Here is a 27,779-nt window from a genome sequence, read left to right on the forward strand (position 1 = left end):
CCGCGTGCTCCTCCCAATGGCCTTACATGCAGCAGTCAGGGGGCTCATCATCCAGGTAATTACCTGCCACAACTCCCCATCAAACTAGGTCTGTAACTCCAGTTGCACACATCATGGTGCTCAGTTGCATAGAAAACAGGCTACCTAGTTGTGCACGCTGTGTTAGTTCGAACATCAAAGATAACACGACTAGCTTGTTTGTCTTGTTTTGGCTATAGGTGATGCCAACCCTCAAAGACCTCCTCCCCCGCCTGGCCCAACTAGCAGTGCCCTGCGTGCTACTCCCAATGGACCTACAGGCAGGAGTCAGGGGGCTCATCACCCAGGTAAAATACCTTCCCCAACTCCCAACAAAACTAGGGTGTGTGACTTCAGTTGCACATATCATAGTGCCCAGTTGCACAGAACATGCTGCCTAGTTGCGTGCGATGTGTTAGTTTGACAATCAAGCTAAAAATCTAACTTGTTTTTCCTGTTCTGCCCAAAGGCGATTACAATCCAAGTACCATGACGGTCCGTGCTACTGCAGGTGATATTTTTTCAACTTAACTTGCACACAACAACCAGTTAGTTGCACAGCATGGGTTGTGTGGTTGTAGAGAACATCAGTGCTGGTTGCACAACAAAAAAATACCAAATTTTTTATATGATTATTACACAGGTGATCGTGATGGTCCTACTGCCCCGTTGGAGGCTGCATCCCCTGCACAAGCTTCTGATGATTTTGTTCCTAGGGATCCTCGAAGGTCTACTACAAAGGGTAGGGAAAAGAGTCGACGGTACAAATCGGCACTCGAGCTACACCCAAAGAATAAAAATAAATGCAGCCAGTGCCAATCTACAGATCACACTGCTGGTGTGTGTCCACTCAGGCTACTGTGATTCTGTTTCATTGTTTGTAACTTTGAGACAACAGAAGGAAAAGAATGATGTTTTTTTAGCAATGTTGGGACCAAGTGGACACATTCAGCATCTATGATTTCTCTTCATCTAATTTATGCTCCTTGAATTAGTTCATGCACTATGTAAAAAAGGTTGCTATTTGTGCCTTTGTTGGCAACTGGTTAAATATTTAGTTGTTGAACAATTGTATGTCCAGTGCTCCTAATGTATCAACAAAAGTGATGATATTGACTTGCAAACGGAATTACTACTAGTGTGCAACTACAAAATCTGGTTAAAAATTGTGCAAACCAGGAACTTCCTCCATAGAGCAGAGAAAGAAAAAGAGTACTGACCTAGTCCTTGTCGTATCTCAGCAATTTCCTCCATGGAGCGGTGTTGTGCATGCTGGTGACCCAATCATATGCCAGCTTCCTGATGTTGAGTACTTCCTTGGGTTCGTAGTTGGGCAGTTGGCTACCGTTCCACTCGGTGGCGTTAAGCAGTGCAAACAACCCACACTCATTACTGCGATGGGCAAGAAAAAGGAAATTTGTCACATAAAATTAAAACCAATAAAGATAATGCACTCTGTGCAACTGCTTATGTTCTACTGTGCAACTGTTTATGTTCTACTGTGCAACTGCTTATGTGCCATTGTGCAACTGCTTATGTGCCAGTGTACAACTACTTATGTGCCACTCTGCAACTGGCTAGATAATCCATTAGAAACTCATAAAAATGATAAACAGATTACATACTAGTACTGTGTCTTAAAAAACTAAAGATTGCACATGTATAAAAATTTAAAAACTACAAAATGATGGTAAGAAATTGAGAAGAGAGCCATGCTTATTGTCTTACTTGCCGAGCTGCTTCGGCACGTCAATGTCAATAATCTAGAAGTGCTCGATGCTGAACTTTGGGTAATGCTTCCTCCATAGTCGGCATACTGCCCCCGCAATGGTAGAGGCGGTGGTCATCAGCTCAATGTTGTCCAGCGTCCTGTTTGAGTCAAGAACTTCGAAGCGTCCGTCCCTCAAGTTGACATTGAAGACCCAATAATGCCTCCCTCCTTCCTTATCGGTTACATCATCGCACTCGAGCACTGGCAGTATGACCTGCAAGCATGAACGATTTCAGACACAGATACAGGTTGTAGCTAAGAAAAAACAGTAAAAGACTTGGTCAAGTTAAAAATAGGTTGCAAGAAGTATGTGCCGACTAACAGATGTGTCATGTGCAACTGAACATGCTGTGGGTGCCAACTAAAAAGAGATGGATCATGTTGGCCCAACACTCACCAACTCTTTCTTGTCGAGACGGTTCTTGTAATCAAACTTCTTGTTTATCTCATTCACGTTGTGGATCCCTTGCTGTAAATTCATCTGCAGAGATTATAAAGCATGGCTCAAACTCCTTAGTAGATGAAAGGCATCCCTCAATTGGTCAACAAAAAAAGTGCTACAGAACAAAAATGAGGGTAAAGAAGGTTTTGGAAAAACTTACAGAAAACCTCGGTGGCATAACAACCTTCTTTGACCCTTCTGGTAAGTTATCCATGATGTGTAAGATTCCAGTGTCAATAACAATTTTTGAGAGCCATTGAACCGGCTTCATCAAATCAATTAACTCCTTTAAAAAATGTAGAAAGCACCATACCTGATTATCTCAGGGCTGAATTTTTTTTGAAAGCAATAAAAAGACAAGTTAGCTCGAAGCGTCACAACAACAAAAAAATGTGCATGAAATTGAAAACAGAACAGTGTGCAACTAAAAGCCCTGTTTTGCGCAACATGTTATGCTTTCTGTGCAACTAAGTGGCTGGTCCTATGCAACTGAAAAAGATATGTATGTAGGCTGTGGGGAGTTAGTTTACCTAGTAGCTTCATCATTTGCTCCTTCGTGATGCCTGACCCAATATAAGAGGGCAGCGTAAAGCTTGTCCACTGCCTCATTGGAGCTGAAAGTCTTCTTGTTGTTGTAGTCAATGAATGGAGACCTTTGAGATGTTGCGGGCCTTATTACCCTCCTCTGTCTTCGTGCAATAGGTGGTCCTGAAGAACTTCTCGTGCCAGCATCTGGTTCTGCGCATATCGGGGTGTGGCAATTCTCTGGTGATCCAACATCTAGCTCTTGAGCTATTGCCTTGCCAGCATCAGCAGTAGCGCATCCTTCATTCACAGCTTCTGTAGCTGGCATCTTTCCAGTCTGAGTTGGCAGCAACCTAGCAGAACTTGGCACCCCTGCATCAATGGCTGCGGCTCGCAGCTCTCTCTTGTCTCTGAACTCCAAACCTTTTGTGGCCTGTTCCCCCTTTGTGCCCCTGGCAAACTTGACAATCTTTTGCTGCTTAGGTGGTTTTGGTGGGACTATTGAAAGGGGAGTCTTCCCCTTGATCTGTTGAACTCTTATGATGGTGGTTGGCTCTCTGCTCACTACAGTTAGCGTATCAGTTTGAAGCACAGCTTCCTTGACCATATTTACTTCAGCATCTGCACTCACCATCTTCTCCTTGGTTTGAGGCAACTGCAGATTCTTCTTCATTGAAACTGCTTTACGCTTCTGGACCACGTGAGGGTTTGCCATGGATGCTTCCTTACTCTTGCCGGAGCTTAGGTCTGGTAGCTGCTTCAAATATTCCTTGTATTTTTCCTTTGAATGAACCTAGTCAAGACCCTTTCCTGCTTCCTCCATGTCAACTTGATTCTTTTCAGCAACACTTGATAAGAACAGGCTCTTATCAGTGGCAAAGTTTATCTTCTCACACATATCTTGGTCGCTAAAATCTGGCACAGGAAAGGTGGTTGCCAAAGCTGGCTTCAAGTTGCAGAGTTTGAACATATCAATGCTGCCATGAGACTCTGCTTCGTCATTTTTCTTTGACTTCGGCAAATCCTTGTCTTTCCAGCAAGTTTTGTCGATTAACATCTGTAGTGTGCTCCTGCTACTCAATGAATTGTTGCTGCTGGCAGGGGTGGCAGAAGTGCTAGTCCTCCTGGATGTGTTGCCGCCTGTACCACCAGAACTAGGGGCATTGTCATCATCATCATCATCATCGCTGTTGTCGCTGCCTCCATTGGATCCCCCAACATCATCACCATAACCGTCCTCGTCTTCTTCATTGGCGTCTTCTTCCCTCTCACTGCCATCAACAGCTGCGCCTTTGTCTTCTCCCCTCTCACTGCCATCAACTGTTGCACCTTTGTCCCCGTCCCCCTCTTCGGCCTCACCTTCTTCTTTCTCCTCCTCTGCCTCACTATCTTCTTCCTCCTCCTCCTCCTCCTCCTCTCCTTTGTCCTCTTCTTGTTTGTCCTCCTCCTCCTCCTCCTCCTCCTCCTCCTCTTCCTCCTCCTCCTCCTCTGCATCTTCTTCACTGTCATCCTCATCCTTGTCCTCCTCTGATTCATCCGCGTCTGTGTCCCCGTCATCGTCAACATCTATCGCCGCTTCCATTTCCTCATCTTCTTCTGACTCATCATCAACAAACTCTTCTTCTTCTTGTATAGTTGACCCCCGTCTCTTTCTGCTTGGAGCATGGCGTGACGCCCCGGTTTGCATTGATGGTTGCTGTACGTAAGGATCAATATCCGGTTCCTCGTCATCGATCTTGGTAACTGCTTCAATGAAGGTGCCAACCTATTCGGTTACAGCCCTGCACAGGTCATTGACCACTTTCGCAATATTTTCCTTTTTCTACATCAACACAAAAAAAAGATTCAGCTAGAAAAAAAAATAAAAAAGTACAATGTCTGTAACTGACCATGATGTGATAAGCAAAAACCAACTAATACACACTTTCTAGCCAACTAAAAACATGATTCTAGCAAACTACACATGCACTGTGGCACAAACTAAAAACATGCATTCTGCCAAGTTGATGTCAATGGTTGTAAATGAATACTTTGAATGTCCAAAAGAACATGTGCAACTACAGAAGCTTATATGTGCAACTGAACATACATCACAGCCAACTGAATCCTGTATTCTCGCAACTACAAAAGTTATACATGTCCAACTGAACATACATCCCAGCCGAAAAGAAAATGTTGGTAAGTGGTACAAATTTCTGTATGCAAAACACTAACCTGTGGATTGTAGGTTATTGGTAACTTGGATGCCATGAATGCTTCAGCTTCCAAAATTCCATCAAACAGTGGTGTCTGCTCCGTGCCTCTATACTCCTCTTTAAGCTGATATAAAAAAGGAGAAAAGGAAAATAACAAGGTTATCAAAACAGATTTGTGTGTTGAACGAAACCAAACATTATAACATGTGCAACTACAACAAGATATTGGGGTAGAAAATTCGATTATACATATATGCAACTGAACAAAGACACAAAAACTGTGCAATCCACATGGAACCTAAAAAAGTTTCTACCAACTGATGCCACACATCTGTGCAACAAGATTAGTAAAACTGTGCAACTTAAAAAAGATGGTGTGCCAATTTAAAATGAACATGTATGCAGATGCCAAACTTAAAGCTACAAGCTGTGCAACTACATGCGTTGTGCCAACTGATGACAGTTTTTTGTGCAATTTCCAAAAAAAGTGACCAGACATCAAAAGAACATAAAAAGAAGAAACTGTTGGAAAAAACAAAGAGAACTCACTTGTAATTTGCCGAACACACCAGGAGAGATGGTATCCTTCTTGATCACCTTGGCAATTAGAGCACTATCCCATGCATTCGATCATATCGCGCAGTTGCTTACTGGGATGCCATGGACAAGCGCATCAAGGTATAGTATCTTCACCAAACCCACCAAAAGAAAAGCCAAGTTCAGTTATTATTATGAGTATTTCAGCGAACTATAACTGCACAAAAAGAACAAGAACAGATGGAAGTGGTCGTTTTCACTAACCATCAAGTGATACAAGCAGCAGCAGACAATTTGCTTCTCCTGGTCCATGTTCCAGAAAGTTTCATTAATGTGTTCTGCTATGAAGAGGTAGATGTTTGTGTTCTTGATCATTTCATGATCTAGCACAAGTCCGTAGCACTTTGGGCTGAGCTTCAAGGCCGTGGTTGGTGCTAGAAAAGTGCTAAAGGAAACCGCAAGCCAGGCCATAATGAATGTGTCATTCGTTCTTCCATCCATATCCTCAATCATCTTGAGCCATGTAGTGATCTGGGGATGAGAATTTCCAGGTATGTTGAAGGCCTGTCTGAATCTCCAAGTGGCATCCTTGTCAACTAAATATCTGACTTTTTGACCCCTGTTTGGGAGATCAAATACCCTCTGAACACTGTCAGCATCGACACGGATCCTTCCCCTTCCTGGGAAAACCATTTCAGAGGTCTGTGGCTGGTAGGACTGCACCAGGAACTTAGTGAGGTCCGCTGGAAGTGTGTCTGATAAGTTCAATAGCCCCCGAACAACCTCGAAACTAGTTATGACTTCTGTGGTGGGGTTAGAGAGGCATTGAAATTTGGAAACCGCACTGGTGATGCCCTTATCCTGCCCGCTTGTGATGGTCGCTCCACAACTTCCCCTGCAACCACCTCAACTCCTTCACGGCTGGCCTGTTGATGAGAATATAAAAACATTAAAAACAAGAGAAAAAACAAGAATGAAAAATTTTCTAGCAATCATCATTTGGATCAGTATTGGGAAAAGCTATATATTCATAAAATGGATCATGCCAACTAATATGATGTATTTGTGCAACTAATAAAGATCATGAGGACAACTGAAGACTGCCAGTGCAACCTTCAAAAAAAACTAAGAAAATATACGATACGTGGCAACTACAAAAAGTTCTAGCGGATGTGCAACAATAAGAAATGATATTGCAACAAGATAACGACAACTAAAAAAAGGTTTGCAAGGAACTGTTCAATAGCTCATAAACAGAAAAAAAAACCACATACCTCAGCATCTGGTGCGGAAGATGCGATAGCTCCTCCAGCAACTGCTGCCTGCACAAAAAAATGACCAGTGATGTCAACTATAAAGAAGCCAACTTGTCAACTACAAGATGCCAACTAATGTCAATTGTATTTAGATCAAGATGACTAGAGATGTCAACTACAAGGTTGTTATTGACAAACTAAAAACAAAAGGACACAAAAATAGTGGTGAGTACTACTGCATAACTTCATCAGCGTCTAAAAAGCGAGAAACACTTATAATCGAGAATTTACTTACCCTAGAAGATGACTCAACTCCCTTTCCAAGTGTTGCACGTCTAGTTCGCTTTACAACACGGAACTGATCAGCATCCTAAGAAAAAAATAAAAAAACATGAGCATGAAAAAAAAATAAAAAAAATTATATGACCCAAACAAAACCGAAAAATGGGCTTGTGTCATCAGCATGCCACTTACCTCAACATCCTCTCCCTGCTCAACACTCTGCGCAGGTCGTGCCTGGCGATTAGCAGGACGCTTCGAGTTCCGGCGAAGCGACTGACTTCCAGAATGCTGATTAAGCAACCCAAAAAGAAAACATAAAAAATGGGACATTAGCATACGTGCATAAGTTGAAACCAGCTCAAAAACATAGAAAAAGTGAAAAAAATACATCTTCTTCATTGCCATCCACATCTCCTCCTATTATAACCATTTTCGCCCTGCGGGAGGAAATACAACAAAAGAAAACATAGTTAGAAGATGCGGAAACAAACTAGAAAAATCATAGAAGGTTTGCTTTGATCTGCAGACATCTACACATAAGCAGGACACAAAATGCAAAAAACCAAAAAACATGTGGACAACCAACTACTACAATGATGTAGCCAACTGGGCAGTAAACCTTGTGCAAACTGGACAGCATATAAGCCAACTAACTATTTTATGCCTAGCTATTACTTGCCAACTGTGACAAGTAATAACTAGGCAGAAAATAGTTAACTAAAGGCAACAAGCTCAGTAAGATAACCTGTGCCAACTAAGTATAGCAACTAGCACAAAGTGTATAACATATGAACAGCCAACTAGTGAAAGTGATGCAGCCAACTGAGCAGGCAACTTGAGCAACTGAACATCGTATAGACAACCAACTAGTACAGACAGTGAGCCAACTGACCAAAACAACTGCTGCAACTGCAGAGCATATGGACAGCCAAGTACTATATGGACGCAGCCAACTGAGCAGAATTTTGTGCAACTAACCACTTTAATTACTGAACACCAACCAACTACAAAATCAGGGAAAATCAGCCAATGCACTGCACACAACATTGTGCACATCTAATACAACTTGCAGAATGACTAAGAATCACGAACAGATCTCAAACCTCTGCAAAAATTGAGCGGAACATGAAATAAAGAGCCAAATCGCCCTAAAATCGCAATGAGCGTCGTGGGCATGCATCCCTTCTACCTAACGACTACCGTGTACCCTAGCCAACTACACGTTGACCCTAGCCAGCCACCCCCGTGCCGTCAAGGAAGTACTAATTTGCACAAGTGATTATATCTATTTGCACACAGTAGAATAAAAAAACACGTGGACCACCAAATCCACAACAAGGCTGGCATATTGGGTACACTATATTGCAAAAAATGGCAAGCCTTGGTGCTTTGCAAACAAGGGTTCCTAGTTGCACACAGCAGCGGGAAAACACATGAACCACCAGATCAATCACAAAGGATGGCAGCTTGGCTAGTTAATGTTGGGAAATTGGCAAGCATAGGTGCTGATTTGCACAAAAATGGTCCCTAATTGCACACAGTAGGGAAAAACACATGACCCATGAGAACCACCACAAGGCTGACACATTGGCTATATTGTCTCAAAAATTGTCTACTACTGCTCCTAATCTGCACGCAAGGGGCAACATAGTTGCACACCGAGGGGGGAAAACACTCATTAAAAACACCAGATCCACCGCGAGGCTACAATCCACAGACGAACCTATGGCCGGGGCTAACCAATCATCCTCCCTGAACCACTCATCCCATACGTATATACACGAACTCTCCCCCTATTGCAACGCAAAAACGACGGGATGAGCACAACCCTACCCCGTCCCTGCCAATCCGGCGGTTTCCCAAACGAAGTAGTCCGCGCGGGTGACCTCAACCTCGTCGGAAAATGACTTCGACCTACCTAACCCCAACCGCGACCTCGAGTTCGACCTCTACCTCGACCTCATCGGAAAACGGGCGACCTCACCGGGAAAAAGGGAGGGGTCGGGGACGAGTACCGGGGAACGCATGGTAGGAGCAGTACCTGTGCCGCCACGGACGACGACCCTCGCGGCGCGCCCCGCCGTCGACCACAACCAGCGGCGGATTTGGAGCCGCCTCCAAGCACCAACCAGCGGCGATAGCAAGGGGAAAGAGGAGGAATGGGCGACGACAGGTGAGGGGTGGACGGGGTAATGGCACGAAATTCGAAACCGCCGCCCACTACACGCTGGGAACTGCCTAACATCACCCTATGACATGTGGGTCCACGGGGAGTATATTATAGCGTGGCGCGGCGCAAACGGACCAAGCAACCGGTCCACGCGCAGGTTTGAGCGGCGCGGCCCACTATCCGACCAGGGAACACCTGGAGCGTACGCACCGTCGATCGGGACGAGATCGAGCGGCTCTGAGCCGGCCGCTCGTTCCGTCTAAACTGTGCGCGGCCACTTTTTAGATTTTAGGAACTTTCTATGCATATCGACAGATATATAGGTCTGGTCGCCTATTTTCAAAATAATATAATTCATCCCACTCGGCGTTCATTGTAGGGATAATTAGATTTATGCCCCTAGTTGTGTCTCACTCATCTGTTTTACCCCTAATTCCCAAAAGTCACCAGTTCTGTCCAAGTCACTTTGCTCCTCTTATGCTTTTGCCCTTTGACCGTTTGACTGTCAGTTTGAAAACTTCATAACTAATTCATACTAAATCAGAAAAATGCAAATAAGATACCAAAATGTTCAAAAAAACAACACCTATATGTCAGTGTCATTTGCATTCATTAAAAAAGTGTTGGAAAGTGCACATCCGAGTTTTAACTCTTTTGATACCACCATGAATAGTAAACTCTAAAAAAATTCAAAAAAACTCAAAAAAAATATGGTGGCAAAGTATGACAAATGTTCTAAGTGCTTGCCAAGTTTCATTAGGGAACGACATTCATGGAAGTCGTGGCAAAATAATAATCTATTTTGGAGTGTTGATTGTTTTTTTTGCCGCGGCACCCATGAATGTTATTCCCTGATGAAACTTGGCGGGCACTTAAAACATTTGTCATTCTTTGCCACCAATTTTTTTTTGAATTTTTTTGAACTTTTTTAGATTTCACTATTCATGGTGGTAGCATAAGAGCTAAAACTCGGATGGGCACTTTCTAACACTTTTTCATGAATGCAAATGACACTGACATATAGGTGATGTTTTTCTGAATATTTTGGTATCTTATTTGCATTTTTCTGATTTAGTATGAATTAGTTACGAAGTTTTCAAACTGACAGTCAAACGGTCAAAGGGCAAAAGCATAAGAGGAGCAAAGTGAGTTGGACAGAAACGGTGACTTTTGGGAATTAGGGGTAAAACAGACGAGTGGGACACAACTAGGGGCATAAATCTAATTATCCCTTCATTGTATCATTTGTCTGGACTGCATTTAGCCCAATAGAATATACTCCCTCCATTCCAAAATATAGTGTGCCCACATTTTCTAAGGTCTAACTTTAACCACATGTCCACAACCAACGAGACCGACTGCGGTGGAAGAAAAAAATATATAATTGAAAACTTCTTTTGAATACGAATTTACTGGTATAACTTTTGCTCCGGCTGTAGTCGGTCTCGTTGGTTAAATTTATGGTCAAAGTTGAAACACGGGAATAGGGGAAGCACTATAGTTTGGAACGGAGGGAGTATAAATATATCGCTTCGACAAAGCGGTCAATATATTTCCTAATTAAACCACGTCTAACGTGTATCCATTAATTATTACTTTTTTGCGGATTAGTGTCCATTAATTTTATTCTGGTGCTTGAGCTACAGTCTAATCCCAAACTTTCTTCCCTCCTTTCCGGTTTATAAGGCTCAATTTAAAAATCTCACCATCCAAGGTAGATGGTGAGTGGTGGAATACTTTTTGTAGTTTACAAAAGCACCTAATTAATGCTCTTTTTTCTCAAAAAATTATGTTTACCAATGCATTAATTGAAATGCATGCATGCATAAAGTACATGCATTGGTCAATTTTCTCTCAATACTTGCATGCAATGATTTAATGCATCTGAACATGTAATGGGAAACAACCAAATTGAGCCTTATAAAATGGAAAAACTAAAATTTTGAGATAAGCCCTATAAACTAGAAAGGAGAGAGTACTCCGCAATAATGTGATCGTGTGTTATCATGTCGCAACACTTGAAAATTTCCCAATAATGTGATCATCAATGGGTTTGACTATGTACCTACAGGTCCGGTAGCCCATTTTTCTAAGTGACAGGAGTATACTTAATCCCGCATGAAATTCATTAAAACTTTTTTTAAAGTATAGGCTAATAATGTGATCATCAATGAGTTTGACTAAGCATATGTATCATTGCGACAAGCCTGCAATCATTTCTCCCAATTAAACTGTGTCTAGGTATATCCATTACAAATTTGCATACAATTGTTGAGCTAGCCTGGCGCTGGAATCCACCCAGCAGCTTGTGTACGGGCATGTGCTACAAATACAGCCGCGTGCCATCGCTGGTGCTACAAATACAGTATTTGACATCGAAATAGCACATCATCAGCAACCGGCATGTCGCAAGAGGGGGTGGTAATCGTGGCCGTGCCTCTCCCGGTGCAGGGGCACCTCAACCCAATGCTCAACTTGTCTCTGCTCCTCTCGTCACGTGGGCTGGACGTCCACTACGCAGCGCCCGCGCCGCACATCCTCCAGGCGCGTTCGCGCGTGCAGGGCTGGGACGCGGCCACTCTCACCTCGCTCCACTTCTGTGTCCTCGACATCCCGCGGGCCTACGGGACGGCACCGCCCGACCCCGACCACTGGCACGCGTTCCCATGCCACCTGCAGTCGGCCCTCGACGTGTTCTGTGACCACGCCGCGGCCCCGCTAAGGCGCCTCCTGGACGAGCTCGCTGCCTCGCGCCGTCGGGTCGTGGTCGTGCACGACATTACGGTGGGCTTCCCGGCAGCGGAGGCGTCGCGTCTCCCCAACGGCGAGTCGTACGCCCTTTGTTGCCTGGGGCAATCGTTCTGCACCGTGCTGAGGGACCCAAGGCACCCCCTGGTGAGCGCCCTCGGTCTGCCTCCGCCGCCCCCTGAGTCCATCTTCACCCAGGAGTTCATGGAGATGATGCAGCGGCAGCGCCGGCTCCGCGTATCCGGCGCTGGACTGCTTCTCAACTCGTTCAACGCCCTCGAGGGCCAGTTCATCGATACCTGCCGCAAGGGCCTGGCTCGTGCTGGCGGCAAGAAGGTCTTCTTAATCGGACCACTAAACCCGCTGCTAGGCAAAGCCCCAAACCTACGCCACGATTGCCTAGAGTGGCTCGACGCGCAACCGCCGGCGTCGGTGTTGTACGTGTCCTTTGGCACAATTTCTTCGCTGTCAAGCATCCAAATCCAGGAGCTGGCGACCGCGCTGCACCACAGCGAGCAGCGGTTCATCTGGGTGCTGCGCGACGCCGACCGCGCGGACGAAATGGGAGAGGCTGGCGAGAGCCGGCATGCCCATCTCCTGCACGCATTCAGGGATAAGATCCAAGGGAGAGGGGTGGTGATCACAGGGTGGGCACCGCAGTTGGAGATCCTGGCGCACGGCGCAACAGCTGCTTTCATGAGCCACTGCGGCTGGAACTCGATACTGGAAAGCCTAAGTCACGGGAAACCAATCCTCGGATGGCCGATGCACTCTGATCAGCCGTGGAACGCGCAGTACGTGTGCAACCATCTCCGGGAGGGCATCATCGTTCGGCCGTGGGAGAAGAACCGGGAGACGCTGCCCGCCACGGCCATCCAAGAGGTCATCAAGAGGGCAATGGGGTCCAACTCCGACCAAGGAATCGCTATGGGCAACACGGCCAAGGCGCTTGCCGAAGACGCACGTGCAGCCGTTTCCAAGGGCGGCTCGTCGTGGCAGGATATGCAGGAGTTCATTGTTCACGTCACAAGGTGAAGGGACCAGGGGAATCTCTATTCCTAATGGACGACTTGGTGAATAGTCGTCCGGTCAATTTTTGCTGGGTTTTTTTCGTCATACTCCCATCACTGGTTTTTTTTCATCATCGTACACCGGTTTATTTTCGTCATCGTATCGAAAACACCTGTCAGATCCTTCACTCGCCCCCATCTCCTCCCTCACTCCTGGCGACGCCCCACCAGATCCTTCGCCGCCGCCCTCGCCCTCGCAGCCGCCGCCGATCCCCTCCCCCATCTCCCTCCCTCAAAAGCCGCCGCCCATCGCTGCCGCCCCCGCCACCTCTCGTCGCGGCCGCCCCCACCACCTAGGGTTGTGCTCTTCTCTGGCGTCGGCGCGTCGCCCTCGGTCCGATCTCCGGTCGCCGTCCTCCACCGCGTCGGCGGCGGCGCCGCGGCGTGGTGCCACCTCCTGCTCCTCCTCACCGCCCAACTGCTCGCGCTCGCCCTCCTCGCGTTCGCGCTCCAGTTGCGTGGCGGCGGCGTGGACGACGCCGGCTCCCCTCGCCTGGCCGTGCCGGCCCCGTCGAGGCTGCAGTCCCTCCAATCCTCCGCCGCCTCCTGCGTCGAGGTGCTCGCCGCCCCCGCCTTCCCCTACCTCCGCGGCTGGTCCTTCCACTTCGACACGTCAGACACCCACCACCCCAGAGTACTACCTTTCCAATCTCACCTCCGCCCTCTTCCTCGCCGGTCGCCGGCCGATGTGTCCGACCTGTGAAGCAGGAAGCTTGTTCGATGAGAGAAATCCCTGCCTCACGATTTGCTTCGTGAAGGCCAGAATTTCGCTCTTTGTTTGTCTACTGTAAACCTCCATGTGGGGATAGATGTCATCATAGAATGCGTGCAGTAAAATTATTCTGACTGTATTCTGTATCATTATTTTGGTTAGTCTAAAAGAAATAATTTGGTTAGATTTCTCTTGAAGAATAGATTCAACCTATACTTCTAGGTTTTGATACAGAAAATAGAAATTTGTTGCCAAAGCTGTGTATGGAGACTATTTCAGTATCTGGAAGTACACTTGTGACCGGAGGCATGGCCGCTGTTGCTGCCAACATAGTGGCAGTGAGCGCAATCTGGGAGTAACAAGCACACTGTTTAGTAGGTGCGTTGTCCCTAGATTTTTTTTATCCATGAGTATACCGTAGTAAATTACATACCTCACTGGTGTACAGGGATCTTGGATCATGTAATGTAACAAAACAATGGTCCATTATGTTTCACTGGCTCTGATCTCAGTTAAAAGTTACCTGCAATTTTTATCCTTATTTTATTTATTCGTAATGTATCTGACAAATGTGTTTGTGGCATAGTTATCAATTAACCGTTGCTGATATTTGTTTTTAGGAGGGGATGGAGAGCTTTACAAATGGGGATGTTAGGTTATTGAAGCATGAACGCAGCATTGTTGCAGAGGATGATCTTGACCATCGGTGGCAGGAAGCCACTCGAGAGGCTGTTTCTGAGGTCTCCAACCGCCCTGCACTCATTGTCCATCCAATCAGTTGGTTCTGCATTCATCTGTCTGTATCTTGTTTAACACACAGGTGCAATCAAACCTTGATATGTTATGTGTAAAATCCTACTAAATACATAAATATGATACCATATACAAATTGTTAATACATTCGAAAGTTACTGCACTTATTCTTCTAGCATACTGGCAGTTAATTATATCTTGACTCGCTAAAAGTGCATGCAAATTTCTTACTGAAACAAGCATGGTTGACGTGTCAGTCAAGGGGTCCCTGCATCTGTGGTGTTCGGCTCGCTATGGTGGTTGACCATGGAATACTTGTGAGGGAGAGCACCCCTTTAGTGCCTCTTCGCGTAGTTCCTCCGGCGTGCACAACTTAAGCACTAGGTCGATGGCAGGCAAGGCATCCAGGAAGCCACATCACGAGAGAGCGATGACGCTCAAAGGGTGAGGTTGACAAATGGTGCGGTGACACTAGCTCGCTAGCCAAGCAGACTACATTATGGACTATTTACACATCATGGACTAAAATTGGACTATTTACACATCATGGACTAAAATTGGACTTCTTTCTGGACTCACATCTTTTATATAATATATACTCAAGTCTGATATGCATTTTATTTATTCTATAATTAAGTACAATCTTTTAAGTTGCTGCTGAATGAAGAAGACATGGGGTCAGAAAAATGTTAAGATTGACTTGATGTGTGGTAAGGAACATCCAGTTGAAAAGTTTTTGATGCTTGAACATCCAGTACTCAATTATTCTTTTAGGTATGCATAATCTGCCAAGTTATAAGCAGTTACTTTTATTTGGGCAGGCATAATGACCGTTCCACAACATCAGGTTCAAAAAAAAGTTCTTCAAGGTTAGTAATTTTCTCCAAAAGAAAGTTCTTCAAGGTTAGTAATTAATACTCCCTCCCCATATGGATATGCATGATGGTTGTTCATTTTTTGGGATAGCTTACCCATCTTATGCCTTGAAAACTGAGCTACCTCCTTGATTATGCATCTGGTCTCAGTAGATTTTTTTTCCGCCAAAATACAGTTGTGAAGAGGAGTTCCTGATGATAGCTGAATATACCGGCCTACTTGCCTACAACCAAGGCAAAATTATTAGCGTGTATGCGAAACAGCCTGGTAGCTGGGTGTGTGCCTCCTGTTTGAGCGAGAGGGAGGACCTTTGCTGGGCAGTCAAAGGATGTGCTCGGATATGGTGGTCCAACTGCAAGGTAATGCTAACACATCTTGTTACTCTTTCTTCAATTTCGATAGGTTTACGACAGTTCCTTTCAAGCACAAATATGTTTATGACACTAACTCAAAGTTGTAAAATACATATATTTATAATAGTTTAATTATTCTTAAATGATTTCCACATATATGTGTTGCTTTAGACAAAAAAATGTGCAGTGAACTTGTTACATAGAACATCCTAGGTATCGCCACTGGGATCGACTAGACGACGCCCATCACTGACACACTCTTCTCTTGGGAGCATTGGCCCAGCTCATTGTTGTCACATCACTCTCCCACCATTGCTTTTGTCTGGTCTCGATCAGATATTTTGGTTGATATGCGGGGAGGTGAGAGGGCAAGCTAGGGGAATGGAGTTGGGAGAGACGATAGTAGAGCGACATCATTTTTGTTCCTATTTCTTTTCCTTTTCAAGTGGTTACTTTTTCTTCATCAGTTCATCCTTAAACTTTTGGTTGTCTCAGCGTAGCTTGCAGCTCCAGCTTAGATTTGTTAGATTTATGGGTAAGACAAATTGTTTAAATTTATATTTTCCAATTTATTTATAGGAACCAATCACCCAGATGCCTTTCCTAGACTGATCCAAAGACTAATGAAGCTGGGGCTGTCAAACTGACCAAAGAAGGTACAGCCACATCTTAGGCTTGAAAATTTGCATATGGACGTGGGAGTCCACTCATATGTATGGCTTTCATGTACACTTTGAATGGTCCAGGAACATTTGTATTTTTCTGTGTGTCGATTTTTTTCCAAGAGTATTTGCTTTGTGTCTGTAGACATTAGGTTAGTTGTCAAGTTGGTAATTAGAGGATTAGATCATTGTATCAATCGACAATCATCTCGGGAAAGTATCATCGTACTTTTGTTAGATAATTGGTACTTCTGTAGTTGCACGTTTTTTATACTTATATATTTGTAGCCACTTTTATTGTGTTCTTTGTTCCTTTCTTTTTATCATACATATAACTAAAAGCCAGTTACAGAAAAACGTCAGTCTCATCCCTTGCCTTCTTTAGTTGAGGAGATTACTCTACTTTTTATCACTGTTGGAGGATTCCTTATTTTGAGAAGTCGGGCACGCAGCTTGGCCAACTCATTATTTCTACCGGCACCACTCGTTTTTATTGTTTCTAGCCAATGTAGATTGTGGTGATTGTATGAAAGATTTAATACCTTCCTCATGTGCATGCTAGAAAGAAATGTTTGCGGATGGACGTGAAATGAACTGTTAAGTACTCTCCTATTTAGTTTCACCAGGAATTTATTGATATGGTAAGAATTGGTAGATTGGTTTGTGACGAAATGTTGCTTGAAAATAAATTCATGATAGGTTAGAGTCGGGGCAAAAATAGTTACAGTGCTCTTGTAGGACGATGGATTTTCTCCATTTAGTCTTGTAGCCTTCATGGAAGTCAAATTTTGTAGGTTTGTTTGTATATTTTTGCTTTGTTTCGGAAACCAGAGCAGTTCACTTTATCCATGTGTTTTTTCTTGCTTCTCTGCATTGTACCCTTTGGGATGATCAATATGCATTACTCTTTTTCAAAGTTTCTATTTGGAACTATATTTTTTTATTAAACCACTGTCAGAAGGTTTCACAAGAAACCTAAAAACTGTAACAGGTGGTCATTAATTTTTTTTTGCCATATGTAATGAATGTTTGCCACAAGTTAGGAAACATAACTGGTTTTTAGTCATTTATCAGTTCGCTTTGCTCATGGGGATATATAATTAGCTTTTACCAGCTTTTTGATTATACAAGATTTTTTCTTCTTTCTCCACATGTGTGTTTCTGCAATATGTGTACATTCAAGCGCCAGAAGGTTTGTTCTCCCACTGTGTGCCACTAATATTTCATTTTTGTGGGTGAGGTTTTCTAACTTCTGGATGCGCAAATGGTTTGGATATGGTGTTGCGCAATGCTATGCTATGACCACGGACATGCTTATGTGATGTGGTGCATCTGTTTTTATACTTCAACATTGTTGTTCCCGCTTGCGCGGCAGCGGTGACTGTAGATGCTGCTCACACATCTATTGTTCCTGCGTGCGCAGGGGCGCGGAGGTGGGCGACCGGGCGTGGGAGGCGGCTCGGCACGGCGAGGCGGGGCTGGGCCGGACTCGCGAGCACCAGGCAGGCGCAGCTGCCACCTGCGTCGACCAGGATCACACGCCCGCAGAGGGATGTTGTGGCCTGGCACTGTCCGTCGTGGAGCTCGTGAGGGACTCCTTGTCACGGGCGGGCGCTGCCTGTCACGGCGCTCGCGAGGTCCAGTTTGGGATCCATGGAGCCAGAGCGCAGCGGCAGAACTGCGTGACAGCCGTCGCGGTGGGCGAGCACGGCGGCGGCGACTGCAACTGCTGCTGCGGTGACTGGCTGCTGTTGTTCCTGCTTGCGCGACAGCGGTGACTGCAGATGCTGCTCATGCATCTGTTGTTCCTACGTGCGCGGGGGAGCGGAGGCGATGGCGTTGCGGCGGCGATGACTGCATTGGGCCAACTTTTTCGTCTGCACGGACACAAATAAATGAAATGGGTCGGTGTGTTGCAGTTGCTCTAACTCCCTGAAATTTTTCATTCATTTGCTTTTAGGATGTAGGATGGAGCATAGTTTGTGCTGTTGATTGTCAATTGTACTCCCTCCATTCCTAAATATAAGCCTTCAGTTTGTTATGTTGAAGATGCTTTGTACTCCTTCTGTTCCTAAATATATGCCTTCTTAGAGATTTCAATATAGAGTATATATGAAGCAAAATGAGTGAATCTACACTCTAAAATTTGTCTATATCCATCCGTATGTAGTCCGTATTGAAATATCGAAAAAGGATTATTTTTAGAAATAGAGGGAATAACAAACAAAAAAGATCACATAACATAAATTGATTGATCATAAATTATTGTTTTTTCTCCTAGGCGGGATTGGTAGCAAAGTTGTTCTTTTGGACTATGCAGTTCATTGGCCATGGAGGTTTTGAGGCAAATCTCTATCAAACTATTAATGTTAGGTTAAGCACTAGCTTTAGTAAATTCCTGCCCAAGGATTATACTTGACACTTACTCTGACGGTAGAACGGGACACGTGCTCCACTGTTTTCACGTTTGAGCATTGAAAATGAAAAACAAGTGTTTGGGTATGTGGTGGAAATCCCTCTTACGTGATTTCTAAAAAAGGGTTAATCAAAGATTGCATTCATGAATAATAGAACTACCAAAATGTGGACATGCTAATTTATTTTTGAGGAACTTAGCGCACCAACAACTATCACCTGGCCCATGTCAAACGTTCACCCCAGCAGACTAACCTGTCAACTACCAAAATGTGGACATGCTAATTTCTGCTTGGTATTCCAATGAGCATAGACGAACAATAAATTTATATATTGCATTATCTTAACATTCAAAATAATATTAATTTCGAAAATTGTAGGGATGTGTTTGACTATTTATATTATTTTATGCTTTGGTGGAACGGTGAAGAATTAGTTCATCCACTTTGCTCAATGAGTATTCTCCATTACACATTTTAAGACCTCCGACGTGAATTCTTCGTGCTAATTACATATATTGCTTGTGCAGGTTGGGTATGAGTTGAGGAAGGGTTTTTTAGTTATACTTGTTCAAATTTCATGCGAGAATGGAGCTAAAGTCAATATTCTTAATATTGTGCGAGAATTTCTTAAGCGCGTCAAATGGATCTTAATTTGTAATTAGTTTTAGTTAGATAATCTCTCTATATGCATAAGTCATCAGATTGCCTTTTTTTGTTATCAATTTACGTTGCAAGTGAAGTTGACTTTAATTATTAGCTGATTTTGCATGTGCTATCTATTCTCTTCATGTGAAATTTAACATGTATTATGTTTATATAATTCCAGCAATATATTCAAAAGCCCGTGGCAACGCACGGGCACTCTACTAATGAGCCTAGCAGCTGTCTCCACAGGTGTTACCAAGTGTCCATAAATCATGTCGATGTTTTTATTGTATTTCTTTCTTGTACTATATTTTATCTGTGTGTAACATTCAAGCGTGTTATTTGTTACTTAATTTTAATCTTAAATATTTTTTTCTCCTCTGCAACATTTTTCGCTTGTGTATTTCTCTACTTTTTTGAATACTATCTAACTGTGACCACAACTAAGTAAGTTCCTATGTCTCCATGACTGCAATAGATCTTTTGATAAAGGACAACTGGTTTCTGTAGGAACACTATGTCAAGAATTATCATATACCATTGGCAAAAAGAGAAAAAGGAAAAGTGTAGTCATCAAGTAAGCATACAACCAAGCAATCACAAAAATAAAAACAAAGAACATGGTCCAAAAAATTGTGTGGAAGTGATCGCCAATGTACAATAGAGAGAGCATCAATATCAACCTTGCAATACCTAAGATGATATGTGTACGTATTAACTTCCTGTCTATCAGTGCGATGGTGGGCAAACCTTTCGTGTATTCTCAATTTATTTTGGGCGTGTTAGGATCTCAGTACCAATTCACTCTCTTAGCCATGGATTCGGTTACAACTCTTGAATTTCAGAGGAGAACTCGGAGGAAGGAGAGCCGAGGAGGAAGACGAGCTACAGAGAGAGAAGAACTAGCACACCTCGCCAAGCCTAGGCCGAAGCCCATCCATCCAAGCCGATTAGTGTGTAGATGCTTCCCAGGTATTTGTAGTCCCTTGTAGCTTTGGGCTGGGCTGGGCACTGGTTGGAGGCCCAGGTCGTTGACAATCCCTCCCTCATAAATTTCAGCTTGCCTCCAAGCCGACATCATGATAAACCACCATGATCCCCTGGGACTCGCACGCGACTCTTCAGAGTATCTTCTTCGACTCCCTGTTTTGAATCGCCAGGGTCCTAAGGTAGGCATAAATGTGGAGTATGTACTGTTGTTCCCTTGCTCAATGTTCTTCCTTCCTTGTTAATGTGTTGCATGGGTAGAGGGATATCTTGCATATGTCCCTGGGTAATTGCACAGCCACTAGTATTCCATGGTAGGAACAGTGACCGATGTATAGTAACAGCAATGTTCTTCCCCATGGAACTCAGTGTTGTTGCTTGAGGGAGTAGCATCAAAAACCTACACCTTCTGCCTTGGGAGTTGGATGGAAAATTGAGTTGCGCCATGCCACATGCTATTTGACCCCGAAATTGTGGTATATGGGAATTGGAACCGAAAGACCAAGCAATGGTCCACTGGAAATTTTCAAGACCAAAACCAGCCGGGCACCAAGACTTCACTGATTTGAGACGAATTGTCCAGGCAATTTCCAATTGCGCAAACTCAGAGCCCATTTTATCATTTTGATAACCATGTCCAGTGGAAAATAAGTTCCAATCTCCCAGAAATTTTCCATCGCATCTGGTCTATATCCAACAAAGTAACCAAAGTACTATTGTATTCAATATGATATGCCTCCTTCTCTTGGACATTAGCATCACCATATATGTAGTTCATGGTTGTGTAGATGCTCGCTCGAACTGCGTACAATATGGCAAACTTGTGGAGTTCAGCAAGATATGCATTTTCAGTTCTGAATCTTGAACTGAACATGTACCAAGCAGCAACAAATGTGAAGCTTACAACCTTCTAGCAGCACTCATTAGTTTCAGCTTGTGTGGAAAATAAGAACAAGTGTTGCTTGCCAGGATCCCATGACGTTTGCAATCCGGAAATGCAACCAACAAACGAATCCAATGTTGAACCAGATAGTACTTGTCTCGCCTTGTTGGCAACAACAAAGAATTCCCAATTCATTGACCAAGAAATCAGGAACTGAAATTGGTCAGAACTGTATCGAGAAGGCCTTCCAGTATATAATGTGGCAAACTAAACTCTTCTGCCAAAACAAAATCTTCCCAACAATGCCATGGTTACAGACCCACTAGTGCCACCTTCCTGTAGGTTAGCCCAAGGCAAAAAATGCCAAGCTAAAATTATAGCATCACTTGCAAGGAATTTCCAGGAACATAACACAATGCCAAGGAGAAGCCTAAAAAATCACTGTTTGGTTGCACATATTTGAAGGAAATATGCCCTAGAGGCAATAATAAAGTTGTTATTTTATATTTTCTTATTCATGATAAATGTTTATTATTCATGCTAGAATTGTATTAACCGGAAACTTGATACATGTGTGGATACATAGACAAAACACTGTGTCCCTAGTAAGCCTCTACTAGACTAGCTCGTTAATCAAAGATGGTTAAGTTTCCTAACCACAGACATTTATTGTTATTTGATGAACGAGATCACATCCTTAGAGAATGATGTGATGGACAAGACCCATCCATTAGCTTAGCATAATGGTTGTTCAGTTTTATTGCTATTGCTTTCTTCATGTCAAATAGATATTCCTCTAACTATGAGATTATGCAACTCCCGGATACCGGAGGAATGCCTTGCGTGCTATCAAACGTCACAACGTAACTGGGTGATTATAAAGATGCTCTACAGGTATCTCCGAAGGTATTTGTTGGGTTGGCATAGATCGAGATTAGGATTTGTCACTCCGAGTATCGGAGAGGTATCTCTGAGCCCTCTCGGTAATGCACATCATAAGAAGCCTTGCAAGCAAAGTGACTAATGAGTTAGTTGCAGGATGATGCATTACGGAACGACTAAAGAGACTTGCCGGTAATGAGATTGAACTAGGTATGAAGATACCAACGATCAAATCTCGGCAAGCAACATACCGATGACAAAGGGAATAACATATGTTGTCATAACGGTTCGACCGATAAAGATCTTCTTAGAATATATGGGACTCAAATTGATAATCAAGGTTCCGCTATTAGTTATTGACCGGAGAGGTGTCTCGGTCATGTCTATATAGTTCTCGAACGCGTAGGGTCCGCACGCTTAACGTTCGATGACGATTTTGTATTATATGAGTTATGTGGTTTGGTGACCGAATGTTGTTCGGGGTCCCAGATGAGATCTCGGACATGACGAGGAGTCTAGAAATGGTCGAGAGGTAAATATTGATATATAGGATGATAGTATTCGGACACCGGAAGTGTTCCGGGTAGTATCGGGTATTTATCAGACTACCGGGGGGGTTACCGGAACCCCCCGGGGGAATAATGGACCATATGGGCAATAGGAGGGGAGCACACCAGCCCACAAGGGGTGGCACCCCCCCCCCTAAGGAAGGAGGTCGAGTAGGAGAAGGAGGAGGGAGTTTACCCCCCCCCCTTTCCTTCCTCCTTCCCTCTTCCCTTTTTCCCCATTCTGGTAAAAGCAAAGGGCGGGGGGCGTATTGGATTCCTCCTACTTGGGGCGCCCAAGGCTGCTCCCCTCCCCTCCTACCTATATATACATGGGGAGGGGGAGCCTAGAACACACACCAACAATTGTCAGCCGTGTGCGATGCCCCCCTCCATACTTTACACCTCCGGTCATATCTTCGCAGTGCTTAGGTGAAGCCCTGCGCGGATAACTTCACCATCACCGTCACCACGCCATCGTGCTGATAGAACTCATCTACTTCCTCGACACTCTGCTGGATCAAGAGTTCAAGGGATGTCATCAAGCTGAATGTGTGCAAAACTCGGAGGTGTTGTACGTTCGGTACTTGATTGGTCGGAACAAGAAGAATTTCGACTACATCAACCGTGTTGCTAAACACTTCCGCTTCCGGTCTACGAGGGTACGTAGAAACATTCTCCCCCTCTCGTTGCTATGCATCTCCTAGATAGATCTTGCATGAGTGTAGGAATTGTTTTTGAAATTGCATGCTACGTTTCCCAACAATATTGGTGATGTGACCACCATTTCTCAATTCTTCCAAGCACTTTATCCAAACAGAACAACAATCTAGGAATGCCTATAATGCTACAAAATAATTGCAGGATATATGATTCCAGAGTAGTAAGGGCAGTACTAATTAACAAATTGTCTTAAGTCAACCAACTCCTTCGGTTTGTACAAGAGAGATGATAACTCAATCTTTACCCCCACCCAAGTTGGTTCATTCTGAACCTCGTTGTCATCTTCATCGTGTGAGTGCACAGGCATGTCTTCATCAGAAAAATGACTTGCTCCATTCACATGATTGGCCCTTGGTTGAGTAGACTGCACCAAACCCATGCGATCAGCAACTACTTTGTATGAGGAATGAGGAATGATGATGCACCTCCTCTAGATATGAACGAAGACCACCGTGCTACTGAAGATCATTATCGCTCAAACCCTCCTTGTCCAAAACAAGATTTATAGATACTTTCTCATCAGATTTTTTACCACTAACATTGAACTTGCTAGTCCCTCGATCCCAAGGCAGCCCTAAATTGACAAGAAAATAATCTCTGGTCAGATAAATAATACCCATTTCTTATGCTTTCCCTTTAGTGATGTCGATGTTGTTGTTAATGACACGTGCTGCTTTCAGTCCATTCACTATAAGACCTTCTCTGCCTTCTTGACATAATTGTAGCCTGAGCTTGTCTCCTTCACCATCGGAATATGCCAAATAAGATACCCAAGCAATTTTCCTTCCAAAATAAGGGGCTTGGTTGTCCTGACCAATGTGGTAGTTTCTAACTGCCCACTGGCGAGGATCCCGTGGTGATGACTCACATGCACCATTGATAACAAAGAATTGCAACTCCACTTTAGAGCCCTTCATTTGACTTCTAGGGAACTGAATATTGACTACTCCTTCTCCAATTTTTCTTTGAAGCAAGACAAGGTTGTGATTGACATCAGATTCAGTTTCTTATGCTTGCTCGTTGGTGATGCTGACATTGCCATTGATAGGGAAGACAACCAGGCAGCGACATTAGTGTTGACAACATTAATGACCTCATCACTATCAACTGGTGTAGCGAACTCCAGAACGACACCAACGATGGTCAATGCAGAGATGACCGGCACACTCCAAAGGGCCGGGCATGCCACCATGGGTTCATCCTTATCGTTGTCATGGTCGAGTCCATGCTCATGAGCGACGTTGTCGATGATCGTGGATGAAGATAGTGTTGCAGACGGGTGTGCGTTGACACCTCGGGCGTGTCGCGGATTGGGAACCCCGTCGAACAGGTGGTGGGCGCCGAAGCAACATCGTTGGTGTTGTCCACTTCGAGTACCTTGTTGCTCAAAGTGAGCTCTTGGACGGTGTTGTTGGTGGTCGCGGACGGACTTGGTGTTGTAGGCGCTGTGAGCTTGGACAGAGTCGCGCTAATGGTGCCCATGGACGCCTCGACTTGGAGGTCATCGGTGCATGTAGTGGGTGCCTCATCACGACGCTCGACCGCAGCCAATGCTGTAGCCCACTATGTGTAAGGAAAGTCATTGTAGAAGTACGAAGGCGCCAACATGTCGTCATCCGGCATGGTGATGGTAGTGTAGACCGACGGGACGAGTTGATGGCAAGGATGCAGCAACCATCGTAGATAGCATGGCCATCCAGGGCATCTTGCACTCGGGATGCCCTCCATCGAGACTAGAACTTGACGTACGCCTGCATGCCGTACATCTCGTCCACCACCCAGTCGTACGCATAGATCACATGTCCATCACCGGAGCAACGAAATAGCTGGCAAATCGTCTCGATGATGAGTGCCTGACGAACATCGCTGATTCAGGCATGAAGAACCCCCATGGGGCAGGCGAATTTGTGGCTTGTCATTCTGTCAAACAGGTTGCAAGCGGAGTATAGAGAAGAAAAAATTGGTGGAATTTGGAGGAGGATCATATGGCTCAGATGCCAACTGTTAGGATCTTAGTACCAATTCACTTTATTAGCCATGGGTTCGGTTACAACTCTTGAATTTCAGAGGAGAACTGAGAGGAAGAAGAGCAGAGGAGGAAGACGAGCTACAGAGATAGAACGACTCACCAAGCCTAGGCCAAAGCCCATCCGTCTAAGCCGATTTGTGTGTAGATGCTTCCGAGGTATTTGTAGTCCCTTGTAGCATTGAGCTAGGCTAGGCACTGGTTAGAGGCCCAGGTCGCTGATAGGCGGCTGCCGGATCAGCTGCTACCTAGCCTTCTGATTTGCACTGCTATGATGGATTAGAGCCACGCGATTCCTCCCCAATCAATCATCGCCACCACCTTTCCAAACTTTTCCTTGGTGCATTGCTACTTCTTGAGCTTGTGTTGGTTTTTCCCTTGAAGAGGAAAGGGTGATGCAGCAAAGTTGAGATAAGTATTTCCCTTAGTTTGAGAACCAAGGTATCAATCCAGTAGGAGACAACGCACAAATCACCGAATACCTGCACAAACAATCAAACAAACTTGCACCCAAGGCGATAAAGGGGTTGTCAACCCCTTCACATTTACTTGCAAAAGTGAGATCTGATAGAGATAGATAAACGATAAAGTAAATATTTTTGGTATTTTTGGTTTATAGATCGGAAAGTAAAAGATTGCAAGAATAGTAGATCGGGAACTAAAATTTTAGATTGGAAACTTATATGATGGAAAAGAGAACTTATATGATGGAAAATAGACTCGGGGGCCATAGGTTTCACTAGAAGCTTCTCTCACGATTAAAAATAATACGATGGATGAACAAATTACTGCCGAGCAATTTATAGAAAAGTGCAAAGTTATGACGATATCTAAGGCAATGATCATGAATATAGGCATCACGTCTGTGTCAAGTAGATCGAAATGATTCTACATCTACTACTATTACTCCACACATCAACCGCTATCTAGCATGCGTCTATAGTATTAAGTTCATAAAGAATGGAGTAACACATTAAGTAAGATGACATGATGTAGAGGAATTAACTCAAGCAATATGATGAATGATGAAAACTCCATCTTTTTATGCTCGATGGCAACAATACAATATGTGCCTTGCTGCCCCTATTGTCACTGGGAAAGGACACCGCAAGATTGAACCCAAAGCTAAGCACTTCTCCCATTGCAAGAAAGACCAATCTAATTGGCCAAAACAAACCAATAGTTCGAAGAGAATCACAAAGATATCAAATCATGCATATAAAAATTCAGTGAAGATTCAAATAATATTCATAGATAAGCTGATCATAAATCCACAATTCATCAGATCTCGGCAAATACACTGCAAAAAAGTATTACATCGAATAGATCTCCAAGAACATCGAAGAGAACATGGTATTGAGAATCAAAGAGAGAGATGAAGCCATCTAGCTACTAGCTATGGACCCATAGGTCTGTGGTAAACTACTCATGCTTCATCGGAAGGGCAATGGTGTTGATGTAGAATCCCTCCGTGATCGAATCCCCATCTGGCAGGATCCGGAGAAGGCCCCTAGATGGGATCTCACAAGTACAGAAGGTTGCAGTGGTGGAAAAGTGTTTTCGTGGATGCCTCTGTTGGTTTGGGGATATATGGGAATATATAGGCAAGAGAATTAGGTCAGGAGGTGCATGAGGGGCCCACAAGGGTAGGGGGCATGCCCTACCCCCTGTGCGCGCCCTCCGTCCTTGTGGCCACCTCGTGGCTCTTCCGACTTCATTTCCAAGTCTCCTAGTTGTCTTCTAGTCCAAGAAAAATCATCGCGAAGGTTTTATTCCGTTTGGACTCCGTTTGGTATTCCTTTTCTGCAAAACTCAAAAACAGGGAAAACAGGAACTGGCAATAGCTCTAGGTTAATATGTTAGTCCCAAAAATAATATAAAATAGCATATTAATGCATATAAAACATCCAAAATAGATAATATAATAGCATGGAACAATAAAAAATTATAGATATGTTGGAGACGTATCAAGTATCCCCAACCTTAATTCCTACTCGTCCTCGAGTATGTAAATGATAAAAACAGAATTTTTGATGTGGAATGATACCTACCATATTTATCCATGTAATTTTATTTATTGTGGCATGAATGTTCAGATCCGTAAGATTCAGAATAAAAGTTTAATATTCACATAAAAACGATAATACTTCAAGCATACTAATAAAGCAATTAAGTCTTCTCAAAACAACATGGCCAAAGAAAGCTATCCCTACTAAATCATATAGTCTGGCTATGCTCCATCTTCATCACACAAAATATATAAATCATGCACAACCCCGATGACAAGCCAACCAATTGTTT

At 44.0% G+C, this 27,779-nt stretch overlaps 1 protein-coding gene across 1 annotated transcript; it reads left to right on the top strand.

Moving 5' to 3' along the window:
* The first annotated feature begins 11,599 nt into the window (after window positions 1-11,599).
* On the top strand, window positions 11,600-13,031 carry LOC119279464 (cis-zeatin O-glucosyltransferase 2-like). Its single transcript, XM_037560693.1, has one exon. It carries the CDS (start codon window positions 11,600-11,602, stop codon window positions 12,977-12,979), a length of 1,380 nt encoding a protein of 459 aa, XP_037416590.1. The 3' UTR covers window positions 12,980-13,031.
* The last annotated feature ends 14,748 nt before the right edge of the window (window positions 13,032-27,779 follow it).

Source organism: Triticum dicoccoides, chromosome 3B (genome assembly GCF_002162155.2).
Source record: "Triticum dicoccoides isolate Atlit2015 ecotype Zavitan chromosome 3B, WEW_v2.0, whole genome shotgun sequence".
In the NCBI taxonomy this organism is placed as follows: domain Eukaryota; kingdom Viridiplantae; phylum Streptophyta; class Magnoliopsida; order Poales; family Poaceae; genus Triticum; species Triticum dicoccoides.